Raw genomic sequence first — 26,874 nt, forward strand, 5'->3', positions numbered from 1 at the left:
AAATACTCTGGAGTTGCTTATGCCTCAATTATTAGTTTAACTTGACCTATTAATAACTGTAAAAGGGGCTTATATTCTATTATTTTACAACCCCTCCACCAACATATTGCTGCGAAAATATGTTTATAGAACATGTATAAGGCTGTGTATCCTCGTCGCTATGCTGGAACGCAGCCTGTATTTCTATTTGTATTTGAGTAATATTTAAAATCCCCCCGGGTGGTTAGCACGCCAGCCTCCCTGTAATATGTAAACAAGACTTGTCTTACAAGTATTCCTACTTTGACATAATGGTGGTGCAAAATGCACCTATTTGTTGCATAAACTAAGCATTTTCAATCATAACACATGTGCACTAGCCAGGTCGCTAGGTGTCAGTAATGTTGATTGCCAAAACAACAGGCTTTTATTGCAGCTTTGAATAATGTCACAACAGGCCCAATAATCCCTAACACAGGCTCTAAAACCCCTGACATCACTTCCTGTTTGCCCCCACTCGGCTTATTTGTATTGGGAACAACTGTATTTAAAAGGTAGTGCTCTATATGGAGATATTCCATCCATCCGTTTTCTATGCCGCTTCACGAAAATATTCCATTTCTAAATAAGGAACACTACTCGGCTGAAATTCACTTATCATGGTTGAGTCTGGAACCAATTAAACGCGATAAAGAAGGGGTTGATGTGTCCCGAAAACGGGGTGTATGACAACAAAGAAAGGGGATCCCTTACATGTCCTCAGGGGTCCATAAATGTTTTTTCTTAGTTTCCCCAGCAAAGCTGTGGCTGCCGCAATCAAACAAACAAGTCAACCACCCTCTTAGAGGCTGTTTGCTATTTTAGGTCACTGATACACAAGAGGCTCCTTTGCCTGAGAGAGTGAGAGAGAGCGAGGGGCCCCTGTTTAGCGTGAGGACCTCCACCGCAAGAAGCCTACTTCCTGTGTAGTGGCTCTGCAAAGTGGTGTTGTCAAGGAGGCGCCCCGTCCCCTCCACCACCACCTCTTGGGGAATACTAGCTTTCACTGTGAGAAAGTTGCACCCTTGTTTTTTTTTTGTTTTTTTGACAAGGTGCCTGCCTGCGGGGCGTTCCCCCGAACGCCTCACCTCGGCGTCCACTGTGTGGGAGAATCCTCCCAGAGTGTCGTGGTCTGTGAAGGATGAGATGCTTCCTGGCCTTGATGGATCACATGGTCCTTTTTTCATGCAACTGTACACCGCTTCACTTCACAGCCAAGTGCACAAAGCGTCATGTTGCAGCTGCCGAACAATACGCAAATGTGTACTTTGCGGCCAAAGCAGACATTCTTTCATTGGCTGTTCTGCAGTAGATGGTATTTTTTACGTTACTCTGCTAGCAAATGATACATGGGAACATGGGATTGGCTGGGAAAACAAAGCTTTATAATGATGGGCCTAAACAAGCATATATGAACTTATTTTCTTGTGTCATAATGCACAGAAAAGGGGAAGAAATATGTGATCAAGATCTTACTCCTTCACGGTGACCACGGCTACCTTTTCCACAAACGACAAAAAAAACTGTTGTGTCAGTCGGCCAGATAAAAATAGTTTTTCAAAAGATAGTTTTTCATGTTAGCCGCTACAAAAATAATATCACTGTAGCTTGGTCAGTTATGTAAAAGGAACATTGTTACCGTTTTTTGTGAGCGCAAAATAGGTATTTCACATGACAACTGTTGCTAGCTAGCTTATATTAACTAATTTTCTCGTGTCATAATGCACAGAAAAGGGGAAGAAATATGTGATCTAGATCTTACTCCTTCACGGTCACTAAAGCTACCTTTTCTATAAACGACAAAAAACCTGTCGTAGCTTGGTCAGTTATGTAAATGGAACATTGTTGGTGTTTTTTGTGAGGGCAAAATAGGTATTTCACATGACGACTGTTGCTAGCTAGCTTATATTTACTTGTTTTCTTGTGTTATAAATACACAGAAAAGGGGAAGAAATATGTGATCAAGATCTTACTCCTTCACGGTCACCACGGCTACCTTTTCCACAAACAACAAAAAAAAACTGTCGCGTCAGTCCGCCAAATAAAAATCGTTTTTCATGTTAGCCGCTACAATAATAATACCACTGTAGCTTGGTCAGTTATGTAAATGGTACATTGTTGGCGTTTTTTGTGAAGGCAAAGTAGGTATTTCACCTGACGACTGTTGCTAGCTAGCTTATATTTACTTGTTTTCTTGTGTTATAATGCACAGAAAAGGGGAAGAAATATGTGTTGATGTTTCACATAAGGATTGGGAATGATTGTGCAACATTCCACAAAAAGAGCACTTCCCCTTTAAGCCCACGCACATGCTCACTGCATTTGAACTCTTTTTGCTAGCCAAAACAGCAGCACCCACAGAGGCACTGATGCCGTCGCCTTGTTGTAGAAACAACCCAAATTGAGACGGCGTTAATGTGACCTTAGCAACGCTCACACACGTGTGACAAGCAAGTACGCCCACGAGGCCTTTGGGGGGGTGCAGGTCCGGAAGTAGGCGTACACCAAAAGCACTACAAAGAGTGTCAGGTTTTCAAATGCGTTTCTCTCTTTGTGTCGTTTCTTTCATGAGGCTGAGAAACCGTCCTCTCCTAGCAAGATAATCATCGTCACTTTAGTCATAACACAATTTATGGCCGAAACACTGTCATTAAGCGTGTCTGACTCTGTGATGGGATTTTCTTCCAAAAACCGCCATGAATGAGCACTTTCCCATCTTCACACACAAGCGGCGATTGCGAGCCGGCCTTCTTGGCTCTGATCTTGGAAGCCGAGGCAAAGTGCTGAAACCAGGAAAGGCTAATGACAGAGTAGCAGGAATGAAACATGAATGAATGAAACATGTTGGTTCAGGCGTGACTTTCCCAACAATCTGGTGAAGGCAAGTCTGAAAAAAACTCTCGTTTCCTGTCATATTAAATTCACATTGTTGATCTGAGATATCTGCATGCGCTGGAACTCGAACCTGTTTAGTCCATTCAGTTGCAAATGCTTTTTAAAAAATTGGATTTAATCGAAAAAGGTAAGGTTGATTTATGTACAAATGATAATTGAAGTGAAACCTTGGTTAGCGTCATTCATCTGTTTCAGAAGGTCCAACTCAAACCAAAACGTACTCTAACTGAATAAATTTTTCTCGTGACAAATAATCAATAGGGGCTCACAGCTAGGAGACCCAAGTTCAATCCCACCCTCGGCCATCTCTGTGTGGAGTTTTCGTGGGTTTTCTCCAGGTACTCCGGTTTCCTCCCACATTCCAAAAACATGCTAGGTTAATTAGCCACTCCAAATTGTCCATAGGTATGAATGTGAGTGTGAATGGTTGTTTGTCTATATGTGCCCTGTGATTGGCTGGCCACCAGTCCTGGGTGTACCCTGCCTCTCGCCCGAAGATAGCTGGGATAGGCTCCAGCACCGTCCGCGATCCCTTCCAGAAAGCCAAAAATCTGATCCCAGATACAGAAACAAGGAATGAATTCCATCTCACCAGGATGTCCGGGAAGCCCACATCAACAATGGCTTCCTTTCCTTTCTGATTTGGAATGATGTCATTGTTTTCTGCTTGTATTAGCCCGGAAGGGATGACTTGAAGCTACACAAATTCCTATGGGGGGGCTGCACGGCGGTCAAGTGGACCTCATAGCTAGAAGACCAGGGTTCAATTCCACCCTCGGCCATCTCCGTGTGGAGTCTGCATGTTCTCCTCGTGCATGCGTGGGTTTTCTCCGGGTACTCCGGTTTCCTCCCACATTCCAAGAAAAACATGCTAGGTTAATTAGCGACTCCAAATTGTCCATAGGTATGAATGTGAGTGTGAATGGTTGTTTGTCTATATGTGCCCTGTGATTGGCTGGCCACCAGTTCCGGGTGTACCCCTGGGTAGGCTCCAGCAACCCCCGCGACCCTTGTGAGAAAAAGCGGTAGAAAATGAATGAATGAATGAATTTCCTATGGGAAGAATTCCCTGTCATTTACTATCTTTTGGTTTTGGGAATGATTTAAAAATGCAAGCCGAGGTTCCACTCTAAGAAAACATTGAATGAATGCACATTCACGCCTGCACTCCCGACCCAGTCGGAGTGAGTCACATTCCCGTTCACTGCGAGGGTACAGAGGAAGCCCTCTGGGGTGTTTTGGGTTCGATCCTGCGAGCCGAGTTCTTGTAGCAGGACCAGATGTTTTAGTTGGAGTCATACTTTGGGTTCACTGACATTATCATATTCCAAATATACACAGGGATCACATCAAGGCTCCCAAACACCTGATACTACTTAGGAATGGCTTCACATGTGCGTATGGAAATCAAAGGCCTGTTGCTGCAGGATTTGCTGTAATTATGCTAACTGTGGGCGGAGCTTTTCTTGGTGATAATCAGTCCCACCAGCAGACTAAACATTTGGAAGAAAGAGACCTCACATTTGCTGGCAGGTCAAGTGGCATTGTCCATGCATGCAGAGGCCAAAGACAACATCTTCTCATACTTTCATCTGGACCCTGTTAGCGTCCAACGATGAGAACGTTTTTGCAAACTTCCCCGTTACCCTGGTAGAAGGTAACTTCACCATCTTAGTATGGAGGAAACCAACTACTAATAATGAACAACAAGTAAAAAATTGGCCATGTAGAGCAGGAATGCTGGCGCCTTGTAGGTGTGGCGCAGGGCAGGTGAAGTCCTCCATGGCAAGGCCATCATTAAAAGGCACATTCCAATCCATCAGTATCAGCCGAAGAGATGAGCAATATATGACAAAGTATATTGAAAGTAGGAATATATACATGGTATATATTTTTATATACATACATATATATATCATTACCGTTATCACTACCATTACCATAATCACTGCCATTACTACTACCATTATCACCACCTTTACCACTACCATTACCATTATCACTACCACAACATTACCATTATCACCACCATTACCACTACCATTACCATTATCACCACCATTACCATTATCACCACCATTACCACTACCATTACCATTATCACCACCATTACCACTACCATTACCATTATCACTACCATCACACTACCATTACCATTATCACCACCATTACCACTACCATTACCATTATCACTACCACAACATTGCCATTATCACTACCATTACCATTATCACCACCATTACCACTACCATTACCATTATCACTACCATTACCATTATCACCACCATTACCACTACCGTTACCATTACCACTACCGTTACCATTATCACCACCATTACCACTACCGTTACCATTATCACCACCATCACACTACCGTTACCATTATCACCACCATTACCACTACCGTTACCATTATCACCACCATCACACTACCGTTACCATTACCACTACCATTACCATTATCACCACCATTACCACTACCATTACCATTATCACCACCATTACCACTACCATTACCATTATCACCACCATTACCACTACCATTACCATTACCACTACCATTACCATTATCACTACCATTACCACTACCATTACATCACACTACCATTACCATTATCACACTACCATTACCATTATCACCACCATTACCACTACCATTACCATCACACTACCACTACCATTACCATTATCACACTACCATTACCATTATCACTACCATTACCATTATCACCACCATTACCATTACCATTATCACTACCATTACCACTATCACTACCATTATCATTACCACTACCATAATCACTGCCATTACTACTACCATTATCACCACCTTTACCACTACCATTACCATTATCACACTACCATTACCATTACCACTACCATAATCATTACCATTACCACTATCATTACCACCACCATTACCATTATCACTACCACTGCCATTACCATAATCACCACCATTATCACTACCACTGCCATTACCATAATCACCACCATTACCATTATCACTACCATTACCACTACCATTACCATTATCACCACCATTACCATTATCACCACCATTACCATTATCACCACCATTATCACCACCACCACCACTACCATTACCACTACCATTATCACCACCATTACCATTACCACTACCATTATCACCACCACTACCATTATCACCACCATTACCACTACCATTATCACCACCATTACCACTACCATTATCACCACCATTACCATTATCACCACCACTACCTTTATCACTACCATTACCACTACATTTACCATTATCACTACACAACCAGCAGCAGCAACTTGAGCCCCCTTCCTCTTCCTCTTCCTCGTCCTCCCCCTCCCCTGCTGGAAGGCAGCAGTGTGCTTCAGGACTTTGGGAAAGGAGGATCTTCCTCCAACTCCATTATGAGTCTCGCTCTTTAATTCAACAAGTCTCTTCCTTTCCTCCACTCTTCCTTTCCTCGAGCCTGTCCCGCGCGCTTCCCCGGCGATGTCGCTCCTCCAGCCGCGGTTCGTGCAACTCTCCGCCGCCTCCCTCGCGGTGGTGTTCGGGCCGGACGAAGAGAGCCAGCAGCACGGCCACAACCACAACCACCGCAGCGGCGGCACCACCACCACGGGGCTGGAGGTCTTCGCTGACTTCAAGGCGCAAAACCTGCGCAGCTTTTGGAATAAACGACTCGTCAAGGCCATGGGAGAGGTGCACTTTCAAGGCTGGATGGACAACTTGGTGCTTTTCATACAAGGGAGCCCCGGCAGCTTGGAGGTGCTGAGAGAAGCCTGGATGCGGAGAGCTCTCAAGTCCGCCAAAGGCTTGCTCATCAGGGCTGTGGGTGAGTAACAACACCTCATATTAAAATCATACACAGTCACGGCTGATACCATTGATCCCTTTTGGTTTCGATACTGAGTCGATTCAGGCTGGTATCGGCGATAACCATCCGATACCTATAGTTTCTGTCAATTCACCAACTTTGTAAATAAAAAAAAAGTTGTCTATTTCATATGAAATCATAGAAATATTTCTACATCCAAACGACTGAATGACTTTAATAATGAATATAAGTATTAGTTGATTTATTTGACTGTGTATTGTGCTGTACTGTATATGTTGAAGTAGTGGGGTGGTAAAAGTACCATTCATGTGTTTTATTCTTAAGTACCGGCCAACACCGAGGCTTCAACGTGTTTACAACTTTGACAGAAATGTGTGAAAAGCCACACATGGACCAGTGGCCTCACGCGTCCCAGTTGATACCATCATGAGGGGTGGCCACGTACCAGTATGTTTATTATGGTTGTCCCCATCCGATTTGCCGATATGCAGTATTTCAAAAATCAGATAATATTGGCGGCTGCATGGTGACGAAGTGGTTTGCATGTTAGTCCCACAGTCAGGAGATCGGGAAGACTTGGGTTCGAAACTCTGCTTGTTTATTTTCAATGTATTTTCAAAATATATATTATGTATTCGCTGCACGGTGATCGAGTGGTTAGCGTACAGACTACACAGCTAGGAGACCCAGGTTTCAGGTTTGGGTCTTTGTGGAGTTTGCATGTTGTCCTTGTGGGTTTTCTCCGGGTACTCCGGTTTCCTCCCACATTCCAAAAACATGCTAGGTTAATTGGCCACTCCAAATTGTCCATAGGTATGAATGTGAGTGTGAATGGTTGTTTGTCTATATGTGCCCTGTGATTGGCTGGCCACCAGTCCAGGGTGTACCCCGCCTCTCGCCCCAAGACAGCTGGGATAGGCTCCAGCACCCCCGCAACCCTCGTGAGGAAAAAGTGGTGGAAAATGAATGAATCAATCAGTAATAAATAAATAAACATAATAATAATAAAACGGCAAATAATAAAAACTTAAGAAACCACATATAGTTGGTGGGTAGACAAATTATTTTTTTCAGATTAAAATGAACAAAGCATTATTAGAGCCCTGTAGACATGACAAAACACGACTATAGTCACATTTATACTCTTTTTTTTATTTACAACATATTGCGCAAGTGCAGGGTCTTGAGACACATGCTAACTCGCAAACTAGAGAGCTAGCGACCTAAACGGTAGCCTCCAAGTTATTTCCTTTAAACTTAAATAGCCAAAAACTTACCACTTCCACACGGATAGGGAGGATAACTATTAAGTTATTTAACCTTTAACATGAACATTATTATTATTAATTTTTTCTGGGTACATGATACCATACAGCATCCATATCAAACTTGCGCGGGTCGCACTAACATTCAACTTTCATATCAAGGCGGGGGCCTCAAACTAGTATCCTGCAGGCCACATTTGGCCCGCGGGCCGCGTGTTTGAGACCCCTGCTATAAAGAGTATTTGTATTGGAATGTTGTGTCCAGTACATCATACTGTATGTACTGAAAGTATATTTACGTGTGACATCAGCAGCCACTAGCGACAATAATGATAGGCCCCGCGTGTTGTCGTACACCTAATAGTAGCTTATGGAAGGCTTATTTAAATGTTTTTGTGCCTATAAAAGACAGAAGTGGAGGTTATCCTAAGTTGTTTCATAAACAGTAGGAAGATATTCACGTGGAGTCACACAAACATGACAACACTGAGAAAACAGTTGAAAACAGTAATAAAGGTAGCGTTAGTGTCGTTGCACACGCATAAGGTCAGGGAGGAATGCAGAGGGGAGGTCGAGACCACACAATTGGCAGGGTGTGATGTGATGGGGGGGGGGGTGACATGCCATCCCCGTGTGAGACATTTTGTGGTCAGGGAGACGACGATCAGGCACACAGCTAAAGGTACACAATGAACATACTACTATCAGTAGTATTACTACTATCAGTCCAGCTGGATGGAAGTTGGCCACTCCAAATTGTCCATAGGTATGAATGTGAGTGTGAATGGTTGTTTGTCTATATGTGCCCTGTGATTGGCTGGCCACCAGTCCAGGGTGTACCCCGCCTCTCGCCCGAAGACAGCTGGGATAGGCTCCAACACCCCCGCAACAACTGTTCCGTTTGTCCTGTCGCGTATTGGTCAAGTGGAGTGGATGGAGTGGCCAAAAATAGCACCCGATTCCGTCATGATCTCTTTTTACATGCTAAGCAGTTAGCTTAGCTGGCTGCATTATTTATGGCCTTTAGCTGAAAGATTGATGTAGCTTGGGGACAGACGTGTAATGAGGTGTCCCGTGTCCGAAACCTCAGTAAAGTGTTCTCGTCAACGACGTCTTGCTTGTTCGCTGACACGAATGCGACATTCCTGTTCCTTGTTCATTCTCTTCCCGGGATCTTTGGGTGCTGTTCTCATTCCAAGTGTCACATTTTCACACAAGGACTGGAAACACTCTTCTAACGCTCATAATTCTTCCAGATGTTGGCTTATTAAGCTTGACACCGCCCCCTCTTCCCCTACCGGACTTGAAATGGGCCGCTATATCCTAATTGAGCAGTGGAGGTCAAAGGTTAAAGCCTTCCCGCCGGCTAACAAGCTGCCTGGGGTCAGGTAGCTTCCCAAAGTCAACAACGTCCATACAGTATCCAGGTGTTCTGGTCTCACTGACCTGCATTGTGTGTGTGTGTGTGTGTGTGGTCCTGAAGACCATCTATTTGTCTGACGTTCCCTTGATCTACCTGGATCTGGATCTGGATCCGATCATCCTGGTAGATCCAGGATGTGCTGCCTACAATCTTTGGGATATTTCACTAGGATTTAGCACCAGATGAGTAGAAAATGAGCAAGATAAAAACCTTTTAGTACAGCGGTAATCCCTCCTTCATTGCATTTAATTGATCCCAGATCCCAGGCCAAGTAGGATTCCTTCCTTATCAATGGAATATTCTCATAATTAGCGCATACAAAACCTCTTTACCACCTTACAGATTTTACATTTTTTTAACTTCAGACCAGGGGGTCCCAAACATTACCAACTTAGGGCCCACTTGAAAATATAAAAATGTCCGCGGCCCACCTTTGTCCAATAAACAGAATATAGATGAAATGCTGCGTTATCAGAGCACTTAAATTATTATTGTTATTGTTGTCGTTGTTTAATTATAAAATTATAATAATTGTTATTGTTATTATAAAAATTATTATCTGGCACAACAGACACTCAGAGCCCTTAACTTATTATTATTGTTATGGTTGTTATAATTATGGAAATTCTAATAATAATTATTGTTGTTATTATTATTATCTGGCACAACACACACTCAGAGCACTTAACTTATTATTATTATTATTGTCATCGTTATTATTGTTATCGTTATTATTATAAAAATTATAATAATTATTATTGTTTTTTATTATTATAATTATTATTATCTGGCACAACACACACTCAGAGCACTTAACTTATTATTATTATTATTGTCATTGTTATTATTATCGTTATTATTATAAAAATTATAATAATAATAATTATTGTTTTTTATTATTATTATAATTATTATTATCTGGCACAACACACACTCAGAGCACTTAACTTATTATTATTATTACTTATTATTATTATTATTGTCATCGTTATTATTGTTATTCATTCATTCATTTTCTACTGCTTTTTCCTCATTATTGTTATTGTTGTTAATTATAAAAATTATAATAATTATTATTATTGTTGTTATTATTATAATTATTATTATCTGGCACAACACACACCCAGAGCACTTAACTTATTATTATTAATATTATTATTGTCATCGTTATTATTGTTACTATTATTGTGATCATTGTTATAATTATAAAAATTATAATAATAATTATTATTGTTATTATTATTATTATCTGGTACAATTATTGTTATTGTTAATGTTATAATTATAATCATTATTATTATTATTGTTGTTGTTATTATTATTATTATAATTATTATTATCTGGCACAACACACACTCAGAGCACTTAACTTATTATTCTTATTATTATCGTTATTGTTATTATACAGACATAATAATGACCCCATAATTACTGTGCCCCCCCCAGCGAGAATAAGCCTTTATTCTCCACCAAACAACAAGCAACAACCACTTGACGTCTCATTTGCCACTGTCACATAATTATGTAACATTTTTAAAATGATTTATGTTGGTTTATGTTATGTTTGCTTTGTTTTTTTTACAAAGACGATATTGTGCTGGGAGTACTGGGAGCGTCTTGGGGGGATGAAAAGTAGGGATCTGCAGTAAGGGGTGGATGAAACGCAGGGAAACCAAACGGGACGCATCTGTATCCAATGAGGACCATCACTCTTGATTTACAAAAAAAGGGGGGGGGGGTTGCATCTGATCTGCTGGGGATCTGGCACAGCGTCTGTGAGGTGAAAATACCCTGAAATGCTGAACAAACATTTTCTGTAAAAAGATCCTCACGGTGGAGGACCGAGACGTGACCTTGAGGGAATGACCTTTGGACTGCAATGAAAAAAGGAAGTTCGTCGACTGCAGTGCAAATGAATCATTGACTGAGTGCTTTGATAATCGTATAACGGCAGGCGAGGGAGTCTTTGGCAAAACATCAACTTCTTGAAGGGGGGGGAGTCTTCCGTGGAATACTTGGGAATGACCCTGGTAAACCGTAGACCAAAACACACCAGAGCCACAAAAAAACGGCCCCCTTCCCATTAAGAAGAAACACGCTAAAAGTCTTTTGAGTCATTTGAGTTACAGCATTTGTAGCTGTGCTAATTTGCTGATTTTTTTTGTCAAAAAATAAATAAATCTCATATCTAACATTCATACTACGGGTGGGGGTGCTAAAGTATTCATACCCATGAGCAACACTCACATTCAGTCAGGATATGCTGTCAGTTTTAAGTTCCTACCTAATTTCGTTTTTGGTTCCTACCTAGCTGCATGTATACGTTAATGAGGCGGAACTAATTGTTTGTAACATCGTCGTTTCCGCATATACTGTACACGTTTAACCGTTACACCCAGAGAAAATAAGCTCAGTTCAAAAGCTAATAGGTGCTAAAAGTGAAAGAATATCTCTATAATTCGCCCCTAAGGTATGTGTGCAGCCATTAAGGTGTACTATATGTGTTTTGTATTATTTTCGTTTCGGTTTCTTAGTTAGTTTACAGTTAGCTGTACTAGCTAAGGTTAATCACGCATTGTGTTGCACATGTGGTTGTTTGTTTATGTAATTTTAAATTAATTTTTTTTAAATTAAGACATTTTAAAAATTAAGAAATTTAATAAAATAAAGTTAATAAAATAATAAATAATAATTAAAAATAATAATAATTAAACAAAAGTTTAATTATATTAGGAAAGCAGGAAGTGAACAAATGTAACAGTTACTGATAATAAAAGTACCAGATGGAGGGGTAGGATTTAATAAGCTTTGCTTCTTCCTACTCCTTTTGGACATGTGGAACTGTGAACTGATTATGTGATGCATTCAATTGTAATCTGATGCATGTTCAAATGGAATAAAACCATTACCATTACCAATGGTTGTTTGTCTATATGTGCCCTGTGATTGGCTGGTCACCAGTCCAGGGTGTACCCCGCCTCTCGCCCAAAGACAGCTGGGATAGGCTCCAGCACCCCTTGCGACCCTTGTGAGGAAAAGCGGTAGAAAATGAATGAATGAATTGATAATTATCGTCCCGATATCAGCATAAATGATATATATCAGTTCACATTGGTATCCGATTTTTTCCCAATCATTAAAAACAATATTCAAAAAAAATGCTGTACCCAACATGTGTTCATTCCACTACAGCAAATATGTCATGTTACGCATATCGGAAATTGACAGTTGGAGCATATCGGCATATTGTTTTTTGTCCAAAAGGCTAATTATAAAAGAATGAAGGCGTAATGATAATATATTCTCCATACAGTGTGTATGATTATTTGCATTTGCATCCCATTGAAATAAAGCATAAGTTTACAGGATGTCCACCGCGATGATGAAACGTCGGAGGTGGGGTATGGAGGGGGCGGATGAAATGTCTGCGTCCTTGCAAGTGTCTGGCACCGTGTCCTCTGCAAAGGCGGTGCTGGATTTCTCCCGTCTCTCCCCGCCTCTCCCCGCCTTGTGTGCTTTTAGGATCCCGTTTCACACGACGCAATAAAATGCATGTCTGTCTTGTTTCACGTTGGACGGCTCCTTTTGTCAAAAGGTTCTTGCTCTTTCACCGGCTTGGGCTTTTTTTTAAAACGCCATCGCCGTGTGAATTTCATTCATTCATCCGAGGCTTTCTTTGCAAAGGAACGTAAGAGTGTTAAGAAGAAGGCATAATAAACCTCTTTTCTTTAGCTTTGGCTGGCCCTGCCACAGCCAGGGTCGCTATGGCGATGAGGGACAACACAGAAAGTGTGGATCCTTTCTCGTAATAGTTCAACAAATGTCCGTAATACTGAAATATTCATCTAAGTAGGAACAAAAGTACATACAGTATATTAGCTTTAAGTGTTCATGTCATTAAAAAAAATATGTATAAAAAATACATAAAATTGGATATTTAGTACACGGAAATATGTTACAAAGGATGATTTTTAATGAAAGGTTTTCATTATAGATTTTTCTTCTATTTTTTTTTTAGTCATTCATTCATTCATTTTCTACCGCTTATCCTCACGAGGGTCGCGTGGGTGCTGGAGCCTATCCCAGCTGTCTTCAGGCTCTTGTAATCCTAATAAAGTTGTATTGTACATCCATTTTCTATTCAGTTTGTCCTCACTAAGGGGTGCTGGAGCCTATCCCAGCTGTCTTCAGACGAGAGGCGGGGTACACCCTGGACTGGTGGCCAGCCAATCACAGGGCACATATAGACAAACAACCATTCACACTCACATTCATACCTATGGACAATTTGGAGTCGCTAATTAACCTAGCATGTTTTTGGAATGTGGGAGGAAACCGGAGTACCCGGAAAAAACCCATGCATGCACAGGGAGAACATGCAAACTCCACACAGAGATGGCCGAGGGTGGACTTGAACCCTGGTCTCCTACCTGTGAGGTCTGCACGCTAACCACTCGACCACTGTGCAGCCCCACAGTTAGTCAAAGCATGCCAATTGAACAACATCATAATTCATTCATCACACACATTGTCGGTCTCCCTGTCCTGGCCATATCAACTTAATCAGGATGCTAACCATTCATTCATTCATTTTCTACCACTTATCCTCACGAAGGTTGCGGGGGTGCTGGAGCCTATCCCAGCTGTCTTGGGGCGAGAGGCAGGGTACACCCTGGACTGGTTGCCAGCCAATCACAGGGCACATATAGACAAACATCATCGGAATTTAAAAAAAATGAATCAAACCAGGAGAATCGGAATGCAAGCCCCGGTTCCCATTGATGCTTGATGGCAAACAGCAAGAAAAGGGACTTTTATTTTTTGCCATTATAGCTTTTTCCGATAGCGTTAGCATGGTTCTTCTTAGGTTGTGTTAGAATAAGCATCAGAAGCTAACGCAAAAAAAAAAAAATTGAGTTTGGTTGCTGGGTCTCAAGGATGTTATTGCTCTCCGTCGGGATCTTTTCTCTCGTTTTTACGAGGCCATTTGGCTTGCAGGAGCCCCATCAGTGAGCTCAACGCTCGTAAAAGACACACGGTCATAAAGTTGAAAAGTGTCGTGCACGAGTACACTGCCATGCTATAAGGAGTTAGCGGGGTTGGGGGGCGGCGGGGGGCGGCGGGGGTCAGACTGCTGGTTGTCACAACATGAACATGAGGATGAGCTTGGTTTTGCTCCCTGGATCAGATCTTGTAGAGGTTAGCTCAGATCCGCTAACAACAGATCGTGTGGGCGGGCTCTTCGGTGTGAAGTGTTTCTATTGGCTTCCACGTTCGGCTTGCTGCAGGAGTCATGAAGTGAGACTTCATGAAGTGAGTCGTCTGACTCCATGTGGTGCTCATCAGCATCATGATGACCTTCTTGTCCAGTCCCGTGGAAAGTTCTACCTCGTCATCCATTGAGTACCATTGCAGATTGATTGCTATTGTTCAAACTTTCCATCCGACTGCTTCATACATTACCCACGATGCACCTCTGTGATTCGCATGCTAACTCAAACGAGCGCAGTCCTCCACCATTAACGTTACCAGTCATCTGCTTCCTCTCTAATCCCTGCAGGACAGCAAAGCGGTCTACCCTGTGTGTTGCCATGGCGCCCAGCAGGGTATTCATGGCGTGTAGGACAAAAGAGTAAACGGCGTGGCCCCGTTCTTGGATTACACGAGTCTGTTAACACCCCCCCCCCCCCCCCGCCCCCCGTGAAGCGATATAGTGGGAGGAGCACGATAACAACATGTGTCTGACGGTCATCTGACGGTCATCTGACGGTCATCTGACGGTCACGCCTGCTCGTGTCGGGCTGAAGAAGCACTGATCTTCTACCAGGACACCTGACTACTAGCTGCTAGCTATTTATCCGCTAAGCTTCTCATCATCAGACTCCAAATGTAACCACAGTGATATTTTATTTGGGAAACAAACAAGCAATGCAATTAGTTTGGAACTCGTTTTTGTCCCACGTGGATATCAAGTTCACGTGAACATTTTGCTCTCTTGTTGTCATAATACGAATTATGTCTTATTTGTGTGTGGTTGTTTCATAAACATAAACACATCATGGGCTCTAATTTTGTAGACCAGGAAGCAGGTGCACCGCGCACCCACGCCTCCGTCCCTCCCACCGGTGCAATTGGTGGGGTGGAGAGAAGGCGTGAGAGGGGTTTAACACAGCAGAGTGTAATCTTCACCAACCAAATCAACGCGTCTCATTAGCCACGTTTACATGAGGAGTTTTTCTCTTTCCGAATGGAATGTTTCAGAAAAGCAATGGTATACATGGAAAGGAATATTCCAATTGCGTGTCTACATGCGCCGCTATAATCAACCAGAATAGTCAATGGGGCATGCGCAGTAAAACGTAAACATCAACATCACGTGATACCGACTTCCTCCAGTTTTCCTTTCACTTGTTGGAATAACTCCGTATTGACAGTTTTTCCTTCTTCCATTCTTGAAATTTAGTTTGAATCAAAAACAAACTTTCCTTAGCAGTCCAGTGCCGATTGCTCGCCTCCATTTTTTTAAATTGAAGAACGTCTCGAGCTGCGTGCTATGTCATATTTCAGCATTCACTGAAAGAACGTACCCGGGAACAGGAAAAGATAAAGTTCAATCTTGCGAATATTTTATAATTAAGCTCGGTACATGTTTTATATAGATATATATATTTTCTTTTTTAATAAAACTGGACTTGTGAATGGCGTATAGAAGGGTTTAGATTCTGTTCCACAGATGGCGCTAATGCACACAAAAGCTGCTTGCCAACCGCCAATAAACAACAGAAGAAGAAAAACACCACGAAGAAGAACGCAGTATGACAACTTTCCGTTTGAGCGGGTACAAGATACCTCAATCGGATTGGGGAAAGGAATATTCCACCCCTGTGAATCCCATTATTATATATTCATATTTCTGTCTTTTAAGAACGTGCCGATCACTAATTAGATTAAAAAATGCCAATTTGTTAAAAACAGCAAAAATCTTTGCATTTATACGAGCTGATCGATACATTTGATGTTTATTTGTGTTCTTCATGCTGACCTTTTGCCTTTTTTGTACATGTCAGCCGTGGTTGCCCTGGCTGACGTTCCTATAGGAAGTTGACAACAATGAGGCGCCAAGTCAGCAGCGCTAATTCGCTGGCCATATTGAGAGATCCGCTCTGAGCTTTAGTCCGACAAATGTCCTGCAGCGAGGGCTGGGGGGGGGGGGGGCTGATGTGTTGTTTACACTCCGTCTGTGTGTCACCCCGATTCCCCCTTCCCCTCCCTCGCCCTTCATTCGGTTGCTCAAGTTACCAAACACGGTTGCCAGTCGTGGCTGGCCCTACAAAAGGCAAACTCGGAGCTCGTTAATAACTTGCTAATCCCAGCTGTCTTCGGGCGAGAGGCGGGGTACACCCTGGACTGGTGGCCAGCCAATCACAGGGCACATATAGACAAACAACCATTCACACTCACATTCATACCGATGGACAATTTGAAGTGGCCAATTAACCTAGCATGTTTTTGGAATGTGGGAGGAAACCGGAGTACCCGGAGAAAACCCACGCATGCACGGGGAGAACATGCAAACTCCACACAGAGATGGCCGAGGGTGGAATTGAACCTGTGAGGTCTGCGCGCTAACCATACGACCGCCATGCAGCCCTCGTTTGATTATTATTAGTTTTTATTCTTTTACCAACAAACTTATGTTGAAAGAAGGCAAAATATTGTAGAATTCCATTTGACAATAACAAAAAAAACGGGTCATGTGATTGTTGTTAGCAACTGAGACATTAGCCACGTTTAGGTAATATGTTCAGGTGATATGACCATACAATGACATAATGGGTACCATAGTCACTATATTGACAGTTACTATGGTACCTATTATGTCATTGTATGGTCATATCACCTCGTACTTCGGTACAGGACAAAAAATATAATAAAATAAACCCATAAACTATATAAGGAAAGCAGGAAGTGAACAAATGTAACAGTTACTGATTGTAAAAGTACCAGATGGAGGGGTAGGATTAAATAAGCTTTGCTTCTTCCTACTCCTGTTGGACATGTGGAACTGTGAACTGATTATGTGATGCATTTAATTGTAATCTGATGCATGTTCAAATGAAATAAAACCATTACCGTTACCCAGGGGTGTGGAGCCACATCAATTTTTGTGGCTCCGGCTCCGGCTCCGGCTCCGGGCAAAATGGTGTGGCTCCTTGTGGCTCCGGCTCCGGCTCCGGCTAGGTCTATTTTTCACCAAGTTAAAGAGTAACTTATAGCGCATTTTAACGGTTTTGAGCAAGCAAAAACAGCCTTTTCTTTTCTCATCGAATGTATTTTGTATTAACCAACACATCTTTACAGAAAAATGGAACCATGTTGCCCAAAATCGCTAAAACATGGGAAAGACGTAAAAGTGAGTCATTGGCTTTCACAGCAACTCAGAACTTTTCACATCATGCATCTCTCACTGCAAGCACTCGCGTTTTACTCATTGGAACGTATGAGGAGCATTGCCTCCACGATGTCTTCCTTCATCCGGGATCTAAGGTCCGTTAGCAGAAGTTTCATGGCCGAGAACAGCCGTTCGACTGACACTTGTGTCGTGGGTAGAGCGGCCAGGGCGAGGCTGGTCGTCTGAACGGCCGCTGGGTACTTGCCGATGATGCTCCAGACGTCTTTTCCCTTCAGTCGTCCGAGATTCTTCATCTCATGCACTGCATCCGTCACCGAAGAGGGTGTTTGCGAGGCGAACTGACATGCGAGACACATCTCCCCCGAAATGGGGAGGGGCTAGCGTGGGAACGACGCGCCGCCGCCACGACGGACGACGCAACCAAGGACGGCGCCACAGGGGGTGCAGGGGGTGCAGCTGCACCCCCAACCGAGAGCTAAATGTACGTTAAAAAAGCTTTTCATTTTTGTTTTGTTCATTAAATGGGCCCTTTCCCAAAAATAGTGGCCTAATTCCGATCAGTTTTAGGTTTTTGTAGCCGGTTACTTTGGGCCTTTTAAGTGTTTTGGGCCCTTTCACAGAGACCTGCACCTCCAACCGAAAATACCTGGCGACGTCCTTGGACGCAACCAATTACAGACGTGCCTGACCAGTGACCACTGACCAGCGACCCCCTTGAATGCTCACTGGTAAGCACATTGTTATGAGAAGCCCTGAGAAAGACTTTATAATGCAACGTGTCGCATTTTTTGCGAACATTGCAGCACCAGCACGCGTTCATGAAGTGGTTATCCGTCCTTGCGTAAGGCGGAATGGAATGATTCGAGTTTCGGAGGTCGGAGCCACAGGAGCCACAAAGTCAGAGTGGCTCCGGCTCCGGCTCCGGCTCCGGGCAAATCGTGTGGCTCCGAGTGGCTCCGGCTCCGGCTCCGGCTCCACACCCCTGCCGTTACCATTACGTTTACATGAGGAGTTTTTCTCTTTCCGAATGACCTTTCCCAAAACATTGGTATACATGGAAAGGAATATTCCAATCTCTTGTTTACATGCGGCGCTATAAGTCACTCCAACTTCACTTCCACTGCCTTTATCATTTTATTATTTATTTAATTAATTAATTTAATTTTTTTTATCTGTTCCTCTATCCCCTCCCTACATAGTGTCATGCATTAAAAAGCCAGGGTGTGGAGTGGGCCTGTTGAGAGTGGGCTACAGCCCCAGTCAGCCCCTATCTACTTAACTTGAGTTAATCGGTGGTGTGTTGTCCTATGCTGTGTGGTGCATTAAAAAGGTGAATGCATTAAAGGTTAAAAAGGTGCATTCATTTAAAAAGGTTCAATTTTAAATTTCCAATGTGAACCTGTGTCAGGGGATTACTGTAAATTGGATTGTTGATTTTATTTCTTCCTGGTACACGGATGGGAGGGTGTATTTTTACTACTTGAAAAGTGGTTTTGGTACGTTGGGTTCCCACACTTTGTGTCCCAGAAGGCCCCGTCTGCCCTGTGAGTCAAGCGCCATTCTACCTCGGTCGTCGTATGGAACATGTTTCCAGAAGATAAAATATGTCAAGGCATTTTTTGCTGGTTCTTTCTTACTTTCATCAAGATGTTTTTCCAAGGGTACCTCCGGTGTCAGGAGAGTCTTCATGATGTTGGGGTTGGGGGTTGGGGATATCTGATCCACCCAGCAGGCGGCCTGTGGTCACTTCTGCGGGAGTGATGGAATTCCGTGGTTGGTCCTGGAGCTGATGGAATGTCAAACGCAACCAGTCATGGTTCACGTAACTTACATAAATAGACCGCCGTGCTAACATGTTATGGATTTGTTCGGGAATGTTAAATTACCTGCCTTTTTGATCTGACAATCCGCTTGGTTTGTGTTTCAGGTGACCTGTCCCCGTTGCAGATGTCCCCCGTCCCGCAGTCCCAGTTCATTCCCTTAGCGGAAGTGTTGTGTTCTGTCATCTCAGATATGAACTGCTCCCAAATCACCGTCAACCAGGAAGCTCTTGTAAATTACATGAGCAAAGCACATCCAGGTAACTCGTAACTTTTATTTTGTAGTATTCAACTCAGAACTGCGTTTAAAACTATTCTCTCTACCTGGTTCTTAGGAATAACCATCCCGACTCAGGATATCCTTTATAGTACTTTAGGAACTCTGATCAAGGAGCGTAAAATTTATCACACGGGCGAGGGCTACTTCATCGTTACACCTCAGACGTACTTCATCACCGGCAACATGGCTCAGGAGAAGAACTGGTGGACTTCAGGTTCAGCAGATGACCCTCCATCACCTCCTCCAATTACGTATCTTTTGAGCAACGACATCTGTGTGGAGAGCACTCAGACGCCCCCGGTGGCACACTGCAAGTCTTGCAGCTGCTTCAATCCACTCCCGACATCCACTCATCCACTCACCGCCGCTAATGCAACTTCGAGCCTTCCTGCATCCACCGTGCCAGATCGGAATTCTGTCTCTGTTTCAGTAAGCGAATGCACAGGCAAGAGCTTAAAATGGCCTCGACCGTCCGATCACAAACCGTCAGTGCAGCATCAATCCACGTCCACAGCAGCCGACTGCCAGGGGAGTGAAATCAGCAAAACCACGGAAACTACCACCGTCGCTATCCGCAAAGAGAAGGATAACAAACCCAAAAAGTTTGGTCTCAGTTTATTCTGGAGGAATGGAGGTAAAAAGGAGAAGCCGAAAAAGGAGTATGCATCCTTCTCCGGCCAGTTTCCTCCCAAGGAGTGGCCGGTCCGAGACGAGGATGACCTCAACAACTTACCCCGTGACCTGGAGCACGCCATCATCAAGCGCATCAACCCGGAACTCACTGTTGACAACCTGACGCGCCACACCGTTCTAATGAAGAAGCTGGAGGAGAGGCGGGAGAAAGCTCTGGACAAAGGAGTAAACAAAGGCATGTCAACTGAGATGGTTGCAAGTTCAAAACTGAGGTATCACCATTCATCTAAGTCGGGGAAAAGATCTACTCAAAGAATCTCTCGTAGCAAGCGGAGGGCCCACTCTTCCAGGGAAAAGCAGCGGGAGAAGATGAAGAGTAAAGTTGCTTTATGCACAAGTACCTATCCAGAAGGTGCGGATCTGATCCCGACCCGACTACGAGTGGAAATCCCCGTTGATGAAGGCAGGAAAGTCGACGATGGTGTCTCGCTTTACAAGAAACGCATCGAAAACCCTTTCCAGATTCATCCCGACTCATCCGAGCCTGGAGTTCCTCGTGAGAATCGAAGATGTGAGGCAAAAGACGGTTGGTCATCTGGTAGAAAGGAACGAAGTCATCGTTCCAAATCATGGGACCCGCATCAGGCCAAGCTGAGAGTGACAGGTGTCGAGCACACAGGGAATTCTCCTATTTCTGAGGAGACATATCCGGGGAGGGACTTTCATTTGGAACATCTGCTCCAATCCGACTTGCCGCTGGACTACAGCCCAGCGTATCCGCAGAGCTGCACGCTACGGATTGAAGACAAGATCCGACATCAAAGGGAGGGAAACAACCAGACTTTGAATGTTGGACTCTCAAATACAGAACTATTCACCAGTTCCGATGCTCCACAATCCAAGTCTTACGACACAACCGTGGCCTGGACCAAGCACCCTCTCGGACTAACAACACAGCAAAGAGATGATATTCCGAGGTCGGACGAGCTTTCTCTTCGTCATCGTACCTGCGAAAGCACAACCACTGCAGAGCCAAAGGACGTTAGAACCATGAATGTCAACAGAGAGTCGCTAGTTGAAAACTGTCTGTCAGCGACAAACACTGACGCCTTGCGAGAAGATGACCACAGACTCTACCAGAGAATGGACCAGCAGAAGGATGAGGATTCTTGCAGCTCCCTGTGTTTGAATGAGGATGATATAGAACACCACAACTCCCAGTTAGTTTACCGTAAATATGAGCGTCAGGGATCGGTCGCTCACTTTTACGATTCCGACTTTCACCGTCAAGAAGCTGCCTCAATAAATGATTCAAGGGAGGTTTCTCTACCTGTGGAGACCGCATGGAGACATCTGCATCAGAGCACTGTATCACCAGCGCCTCAAGATGAAACCGGCTCCAGGCAAGAAGCATTGTTCCATGACGGTTTACACAAATCCAACCCTGATTCGGACAGTCCGGAACCACCCGAGGCCTTGGACAGCAGCATCTTCGACTACTGCCCGATGAGTGAGATCGAATCGGATGCAGAGACCGTCCGCAAGTCCACTGAGGAAGGGGATGGTGAATTGGCCAACTGTCCAACAGTTTCTGGGACTCCGGGTGCCAGTATGGGTGCACCTAGGGGGGCGGAACCTGGGGAACTGGTGGAGAACCGGAGCATCACAGGAGACAGCGGCATAGATTCTCCACGGTAGGTGTCTCCTGTGCTTCAGTGTTGTGTTACTTTTGTCTCAACCCGAAGACAGTAGACGCTTTCTTGTAGATATGTGCGAGTCATGACTCTTGACTTTTTAACTCAATCAGGATTCAGGGATACGTCTCCGTTAATTCCAACTCTTCTTAACACTACCGAGAAGAATACTTGGGTTTCACTCAACGAAGACTTGACGGCTCAGTGACGACTGAAGTTTTACTCACTTTTACTGACTCAGAGGTATTTGACAAAGACTTGAGTTTCACTGACTCACGAGTGCTCGATGAAGACTTGAGTTTCACTGATTCACGAGTAATCCAGAGACTCGAGTTTCACTGACTCACAAGTGCTCTATGAAGACTTGAATTTCACCGACTCATGAGTAATCCAAAGACTTGAGGTTCATTGACTCACAAGGGCTCTATGAAGACTTGAGTTTCAGTGACTCACGGGTAATCCAAAGACTCAAGTTTCACTGACTCACCAGTGCTCTATGAAGACTTGACTTTCACTGACTCACGAGGGCACTATGAAGACTTGAGTTTCAGTGACTCACGGGTAATCCAAAGACTCAAGTTTCATTGACTCACGAGTGCTCTATGAAGAATTGAGTTTCACTGACTCACGAGTTATCCAAAGACTCAAGTTTCATCGAATCACAGGTGCTTGATGAAGACTTGAATTTCACGGACTCACGAGTAATCCAAAGACTCGAGTTTCACTGAATCACGAGTGCTCGATGAAGACTTGAGTTTCACTGACTCGCGAGTAATCCAAAGACTCGAGTTTCACTGACTCACCAGTGCTCTACGAAGACTTGACTTTCACTGAAGGGTAATTCAAAGACTTGAGTTTCACCAACTCACAAGTGCTCTATGAAGACTTGAATTTCACTGACTCACGAGTGCTCTATGAAAACTCGAGTATTACTGAATCACAGCTACACGACAAGACTCGAGTTTCAGCACAACAACGCAGTTTCACTGACTCATGTTAGACGAAGACTTGAGTTTCACCAACACATTGTTGCTCAACAAAAACTCAATTTCCACTCACTCAGAGGTACTCGACAAAGACATGAGTTTCTCTGACTAACATAGGCTCGAGTTTCAGTGACTCACGGGTGCTTGGCTACCAAACTTGTTTCTGCACAAGTGCTGTGTGACGAATGAGTGGCCGATTCACTTCAGTGAGTGACTCAAAAGAGTCAGTACCAAAGAGCCGATCATGGCACTCTTCCTAAATGTTATACTTTTATTGCTTATCAAAAACAACTTTTATATGGAACAATAAAAGCAAAGGAATGAATGAAGATTGAATGATTGTAAAATAAACATGTTCCTGAGGCTGTGTGTTGGCGTTAGGCCTGTTCCCTAACATGAATAATAAAAGTCAATAAAGCTGAACAAACAAGGTGTAACGCATGCTAATATTTGAACAGAAGGGAATGATTTTGGATAATTGGGAGTAATTGCCGCGCTGTCAAGTTCAACAGTTAGAATCCAAGAGGAAGCTAGCACTTTGAACAAGGCAGACGGATGGAATGTGTGTTATTAACGCTTTTTTTAAATCATCCTCCACCCCCACCCCCACTCCACCCCTGCAGGACCAGGGTCAGTTTGTCCTCCAGTAACACAGTCATTCTGGAGGGTCTGAAGAGAAGAGGGTTTCTGCAGAACCTGGAGAAACTGCACTCCAAGAGTGGCGCCATTCGACCTCAGAGCTCGCTGCTGCAGCTCACTCCTGTTATGAACGTTTAGACGTTTGCTTTTCATCACAACTTCTATGCAACTCTTGTGAAGCCTGAGGCAATGCAAGTACAGATGCTGCATGTATATTTGTCTTTATTGTAAATCATTGATAAAGTGTACTAAATGAAGGGCTTATGGGGCTAAAATGTACAGTTTTGCATATTTTTCTCTTGGGTAAAAAGTGTAGCTTACTCTTGTAGAGATTTGAAAAAAATAAAATGATCTACCTTAAACCATTTTCTATTCTGTCTGTCCTCATTAGGATTGATACTACATGCTAACCACCAGTGTCCCCTTTATCCCAGTAACTACTAACCCCTGAACTGAAATACTATTGAGAATCTGATATTGATCTGTAGTTTAACCATTGTGAGAGTTTCTGGCACCAGCATTGTTCAAGCATGGATACAAATACTATACTGCCTCAAAAAAATGGTTCTCAAGCATTTTACAGTACGGCTTTCTCTGCTACTTCAAGCTTACCATTACGTATATATTACAAATAAATATTTAAGTAGGGTTATGTGAAGGGTTGTTTGTTTTTCGATTGTTTTCCATGTGGTTTGCTTCATGGCATTGGTCATTACTGCCTATTGTGTATGTGACAAGTGTGGCATGTGTTTAGTCATATGATGTTATGGTCATTTGCAGTGGCGTCAATAGTTACTAATGTTCGTAAGCACCCCTAAATAATTTGATTTTTTTTAATGTTTTGTTATTTTCTATAGTTTTTTTTTTATCTCTAATTTTATATAATAGGGCCTAATGTTCTTAAGCCCCCCTAAATAATTAGATTTTTTTTTGTTGTTATTTTTTATGTTTTTTTTAATCTCTCATTTTATATAACAGGGCGTAATGTTCTTAAGTCCCCCTAAATAATTTCATATATTTTTTGTTTTATATATTTTTTATCTCTAATTTTATATAATAGGGCCTAATGTTCTTAAGCCCACTAAATAATTGGACTTTTTTTTTTTTTTTTTTTACTTTTTATAGTTTTTTTAATCTCAAATTTTATATAATAGGGCCTAATGTTCTTAAGCCCCCCCTAAATATTTTTTTTTAATGTTTTGTTATTTTTTATCCTTTTTTTATCTCTAATTTTATATGATAGGGCATAATGTTCTTAAACTCCCCTAAATAATTTGATTTTTATTTTTTGTTATTTTTTATAGTTTCTTTTATCTCTAATTTTATATAATAGGGCCTAATGTTCTTTAGTCCCCCTGAATAATGTAATTTTGGGGGGATTTTTTGTTATTTTTTATAGTTTTTTTTTTATCTCTAATTTTATATAATAGGGCAAAAGCAGGCTAATAAGCAAGCCAATAAGCAGGCTAATACTAGCCTACTAGTATTAGTAATAATCAGAAGACAAACAATGATGATAGCAATAATAATAATATAATAATGATTATTCTATCATTGATGACTTGACTTTTGCAGTGTAGATTGTGTGTACTTGTGTAAATTTAATGGTGGCCTAAAACAATTGAGTATCTCTACTAAATCTGGCCAAAAGTGGAAAAGTTATATCCCGGTTCTTGTTCCTTATTTGTTTTTTGGGATTTTTTTTGAAAGTCTACTACATTCATTCATAGGATATGAATGAATGTAAAATTCATACAAAAGCCGAGTTTGACCAACGTTACCTGTTTTATTACCACAGCAGGAAAGAATGTCGAGAACTGTCAGAAAAAAATAAACAGTGGACAAACAGGGGGGCTACAGATTAGGTAAATTCCACCTTAAATTGAACCAGCAGCTGGTTAATCCGAAGCTGGGGTGTGTTTAGTCGTATGGGGGCCCAAACCCGGACACTTTTTTTTAAACAAGATTTGAGTATTTAGGTCTGCTTTTATCTGTCTGCTTCAGGCTTAAGTTGCTTGTTGTAGCCATGTTTATATACCTTACAAATACATTCTCCTATTCTTCTACTGTCCTGAGCTAAATTAAGTCCTTAAAATCCTCCTGGGTTTTATTATTAAAAGCAAGTGAATCATCTCAGCCCTTTTATTGTAATTAATAAGAACATTAAGCAACATTTAACACGGTTTACCGTTTTCATGTGCTTGTGAAGCATCACTCAGGTTCATCTCCCAGGAGTTGTGCTGCTGCTGTCGTCGTTTGTTTTGACTGTGAAAAAGCTTGACACCTTTGGTAGTTTAAAAAAATAAAAATAAAAAAACTTTCGGTAGTTTTGAGAAAAGCTGTTTGTTACGCTTTATTTGTCTCCAGACAGCACCAACAAGTTAAAAAAAAAAAACTAGCAACAAGTTTGTTTCGCGCCTGTTTTCCTGAATCATTTGCGCACGCGCAGTAACGAGGAGTCGTTGCATGTTAAGAGAAAGGAACATGATAGATGACCTTTTTTGATGTAGTTTTAAACGCACGAATTACGACTAAAACAGTAATATGTAATTTACATCAAAGGAAAAAACACGTTTTTATGAGCTGTTTGGTCGCTCTGTGTTGCTTAATGCTAAGTCCGCCCCTGATTAGGAAACTTAAGTGTCGTTGATTGTACCAAACATGCAGATATATATTATATATATCAACTAGCATGTTTCCAGTTGAAATACCTTCAAACATTAACAGGCATAGTTCAGTTTAAAAACATAATTTGAGTTCGCGTGTTTTGTTTTTTTTTTTTACAAGTACATTTCAGTGATGTAAAGCAGACATTACCCTCCTAGACCAGACAGACTGCTGATAAAACCTGCAAATGTTGCATCGAACAAAAGCTACCGACATGGAATGTAAACTAAAGAGTGTGGGAAAAGTCGGGGAATGTCCTCAAGCCCCCCCCCCCCCCCCCCAAAAAAAGACATCGACCC

At 42.5% G+C, this 26,874-nt stretch overlaps 1 protein-coding gene and 1 long non-coding RNA gene across 2 annotated transcripts; one reads left to right on the plus strand and one right to left on the minus strand.

Annotated features, from left to right (window-relative positions):
* The first annotated feature begins 6,390 nt into the window (after positions 1–6,390).
* On the plus strand, positions 6,391–24,265 carry stox1 (storkhead box 1). Its single transcript, XM_058064096.1, has 4 exons — positions 6,391–6,752; positions 19,784–19,936; positions 20,012–22,283; positions 23,893–24,265. Exons 1-4 carry the CDS (start codon positions 6,410–6,412, stop codon positions 24,044–24,046), a joined length of 2,922 nt encoding a protein of 973 aa, XP_057920079.1. The 5' UTR covers positions 6,391–6,409; the 3' UTR covers positions 24,047–24,265.
* On the minus strand, positions 17,594–26,821 carry LOC131111400 (uncharacterized). The gene is made up of 3 exons (XR_009121165.1): positions 26,097–26,821; positions 19,743–19,905; positions 17,594–19,642 (listed from the first exon to the last, which is right to left on the minus strand). It is a non-coding gene; the product is annotated as an uncharacterized LOC131111400 (long non-coding RNA).
* Positions 26,822–26,874: the final 53 nt, after the last annotated feature.

This window comes from Doryrhamphus excisus, chromosome 2 (assembly GCF_030265055.1).
Source record: "Doryrhamphus excisus isolate RoL2022-K1 chromosome 2, RoL_Dexc_1.0, whole genome shotgun sequence".
Taxonomy (NCBI): domain Eukaryota; kingdom Metazoa; phylum Chordata; class Actinopteri; order Syngnathiformes; family Syngnathidae; genus Doryrhamphus; species Doryrhamphus excisus.

Excerpts from the sequence above, each read along its gene's own strand:
- stox1 (XM_058064096.1), top strand. The coding sequence starts at position 6,410 with ATGTCGCTCCTCCAGCCGCGGTTCGTGCAACTCTCCGCCGCCTCCCTC. Across the intron at positions 6,753-19,783 it reads CTTGCTCATCAGGGCTGTGG|GTGACCTGTCCCCGTTGCAG; the intron begins GTGAGTAACAAC and ends TTTGTGTTTCAG. Across the intron at positions 19,937-20,011 it reads CATGAGCAAAGCACATCCAG|GAATAACCATCCCGACTCAG; the intron begins GTAACTCGTAAC and ends CCTGGTTCTTAG.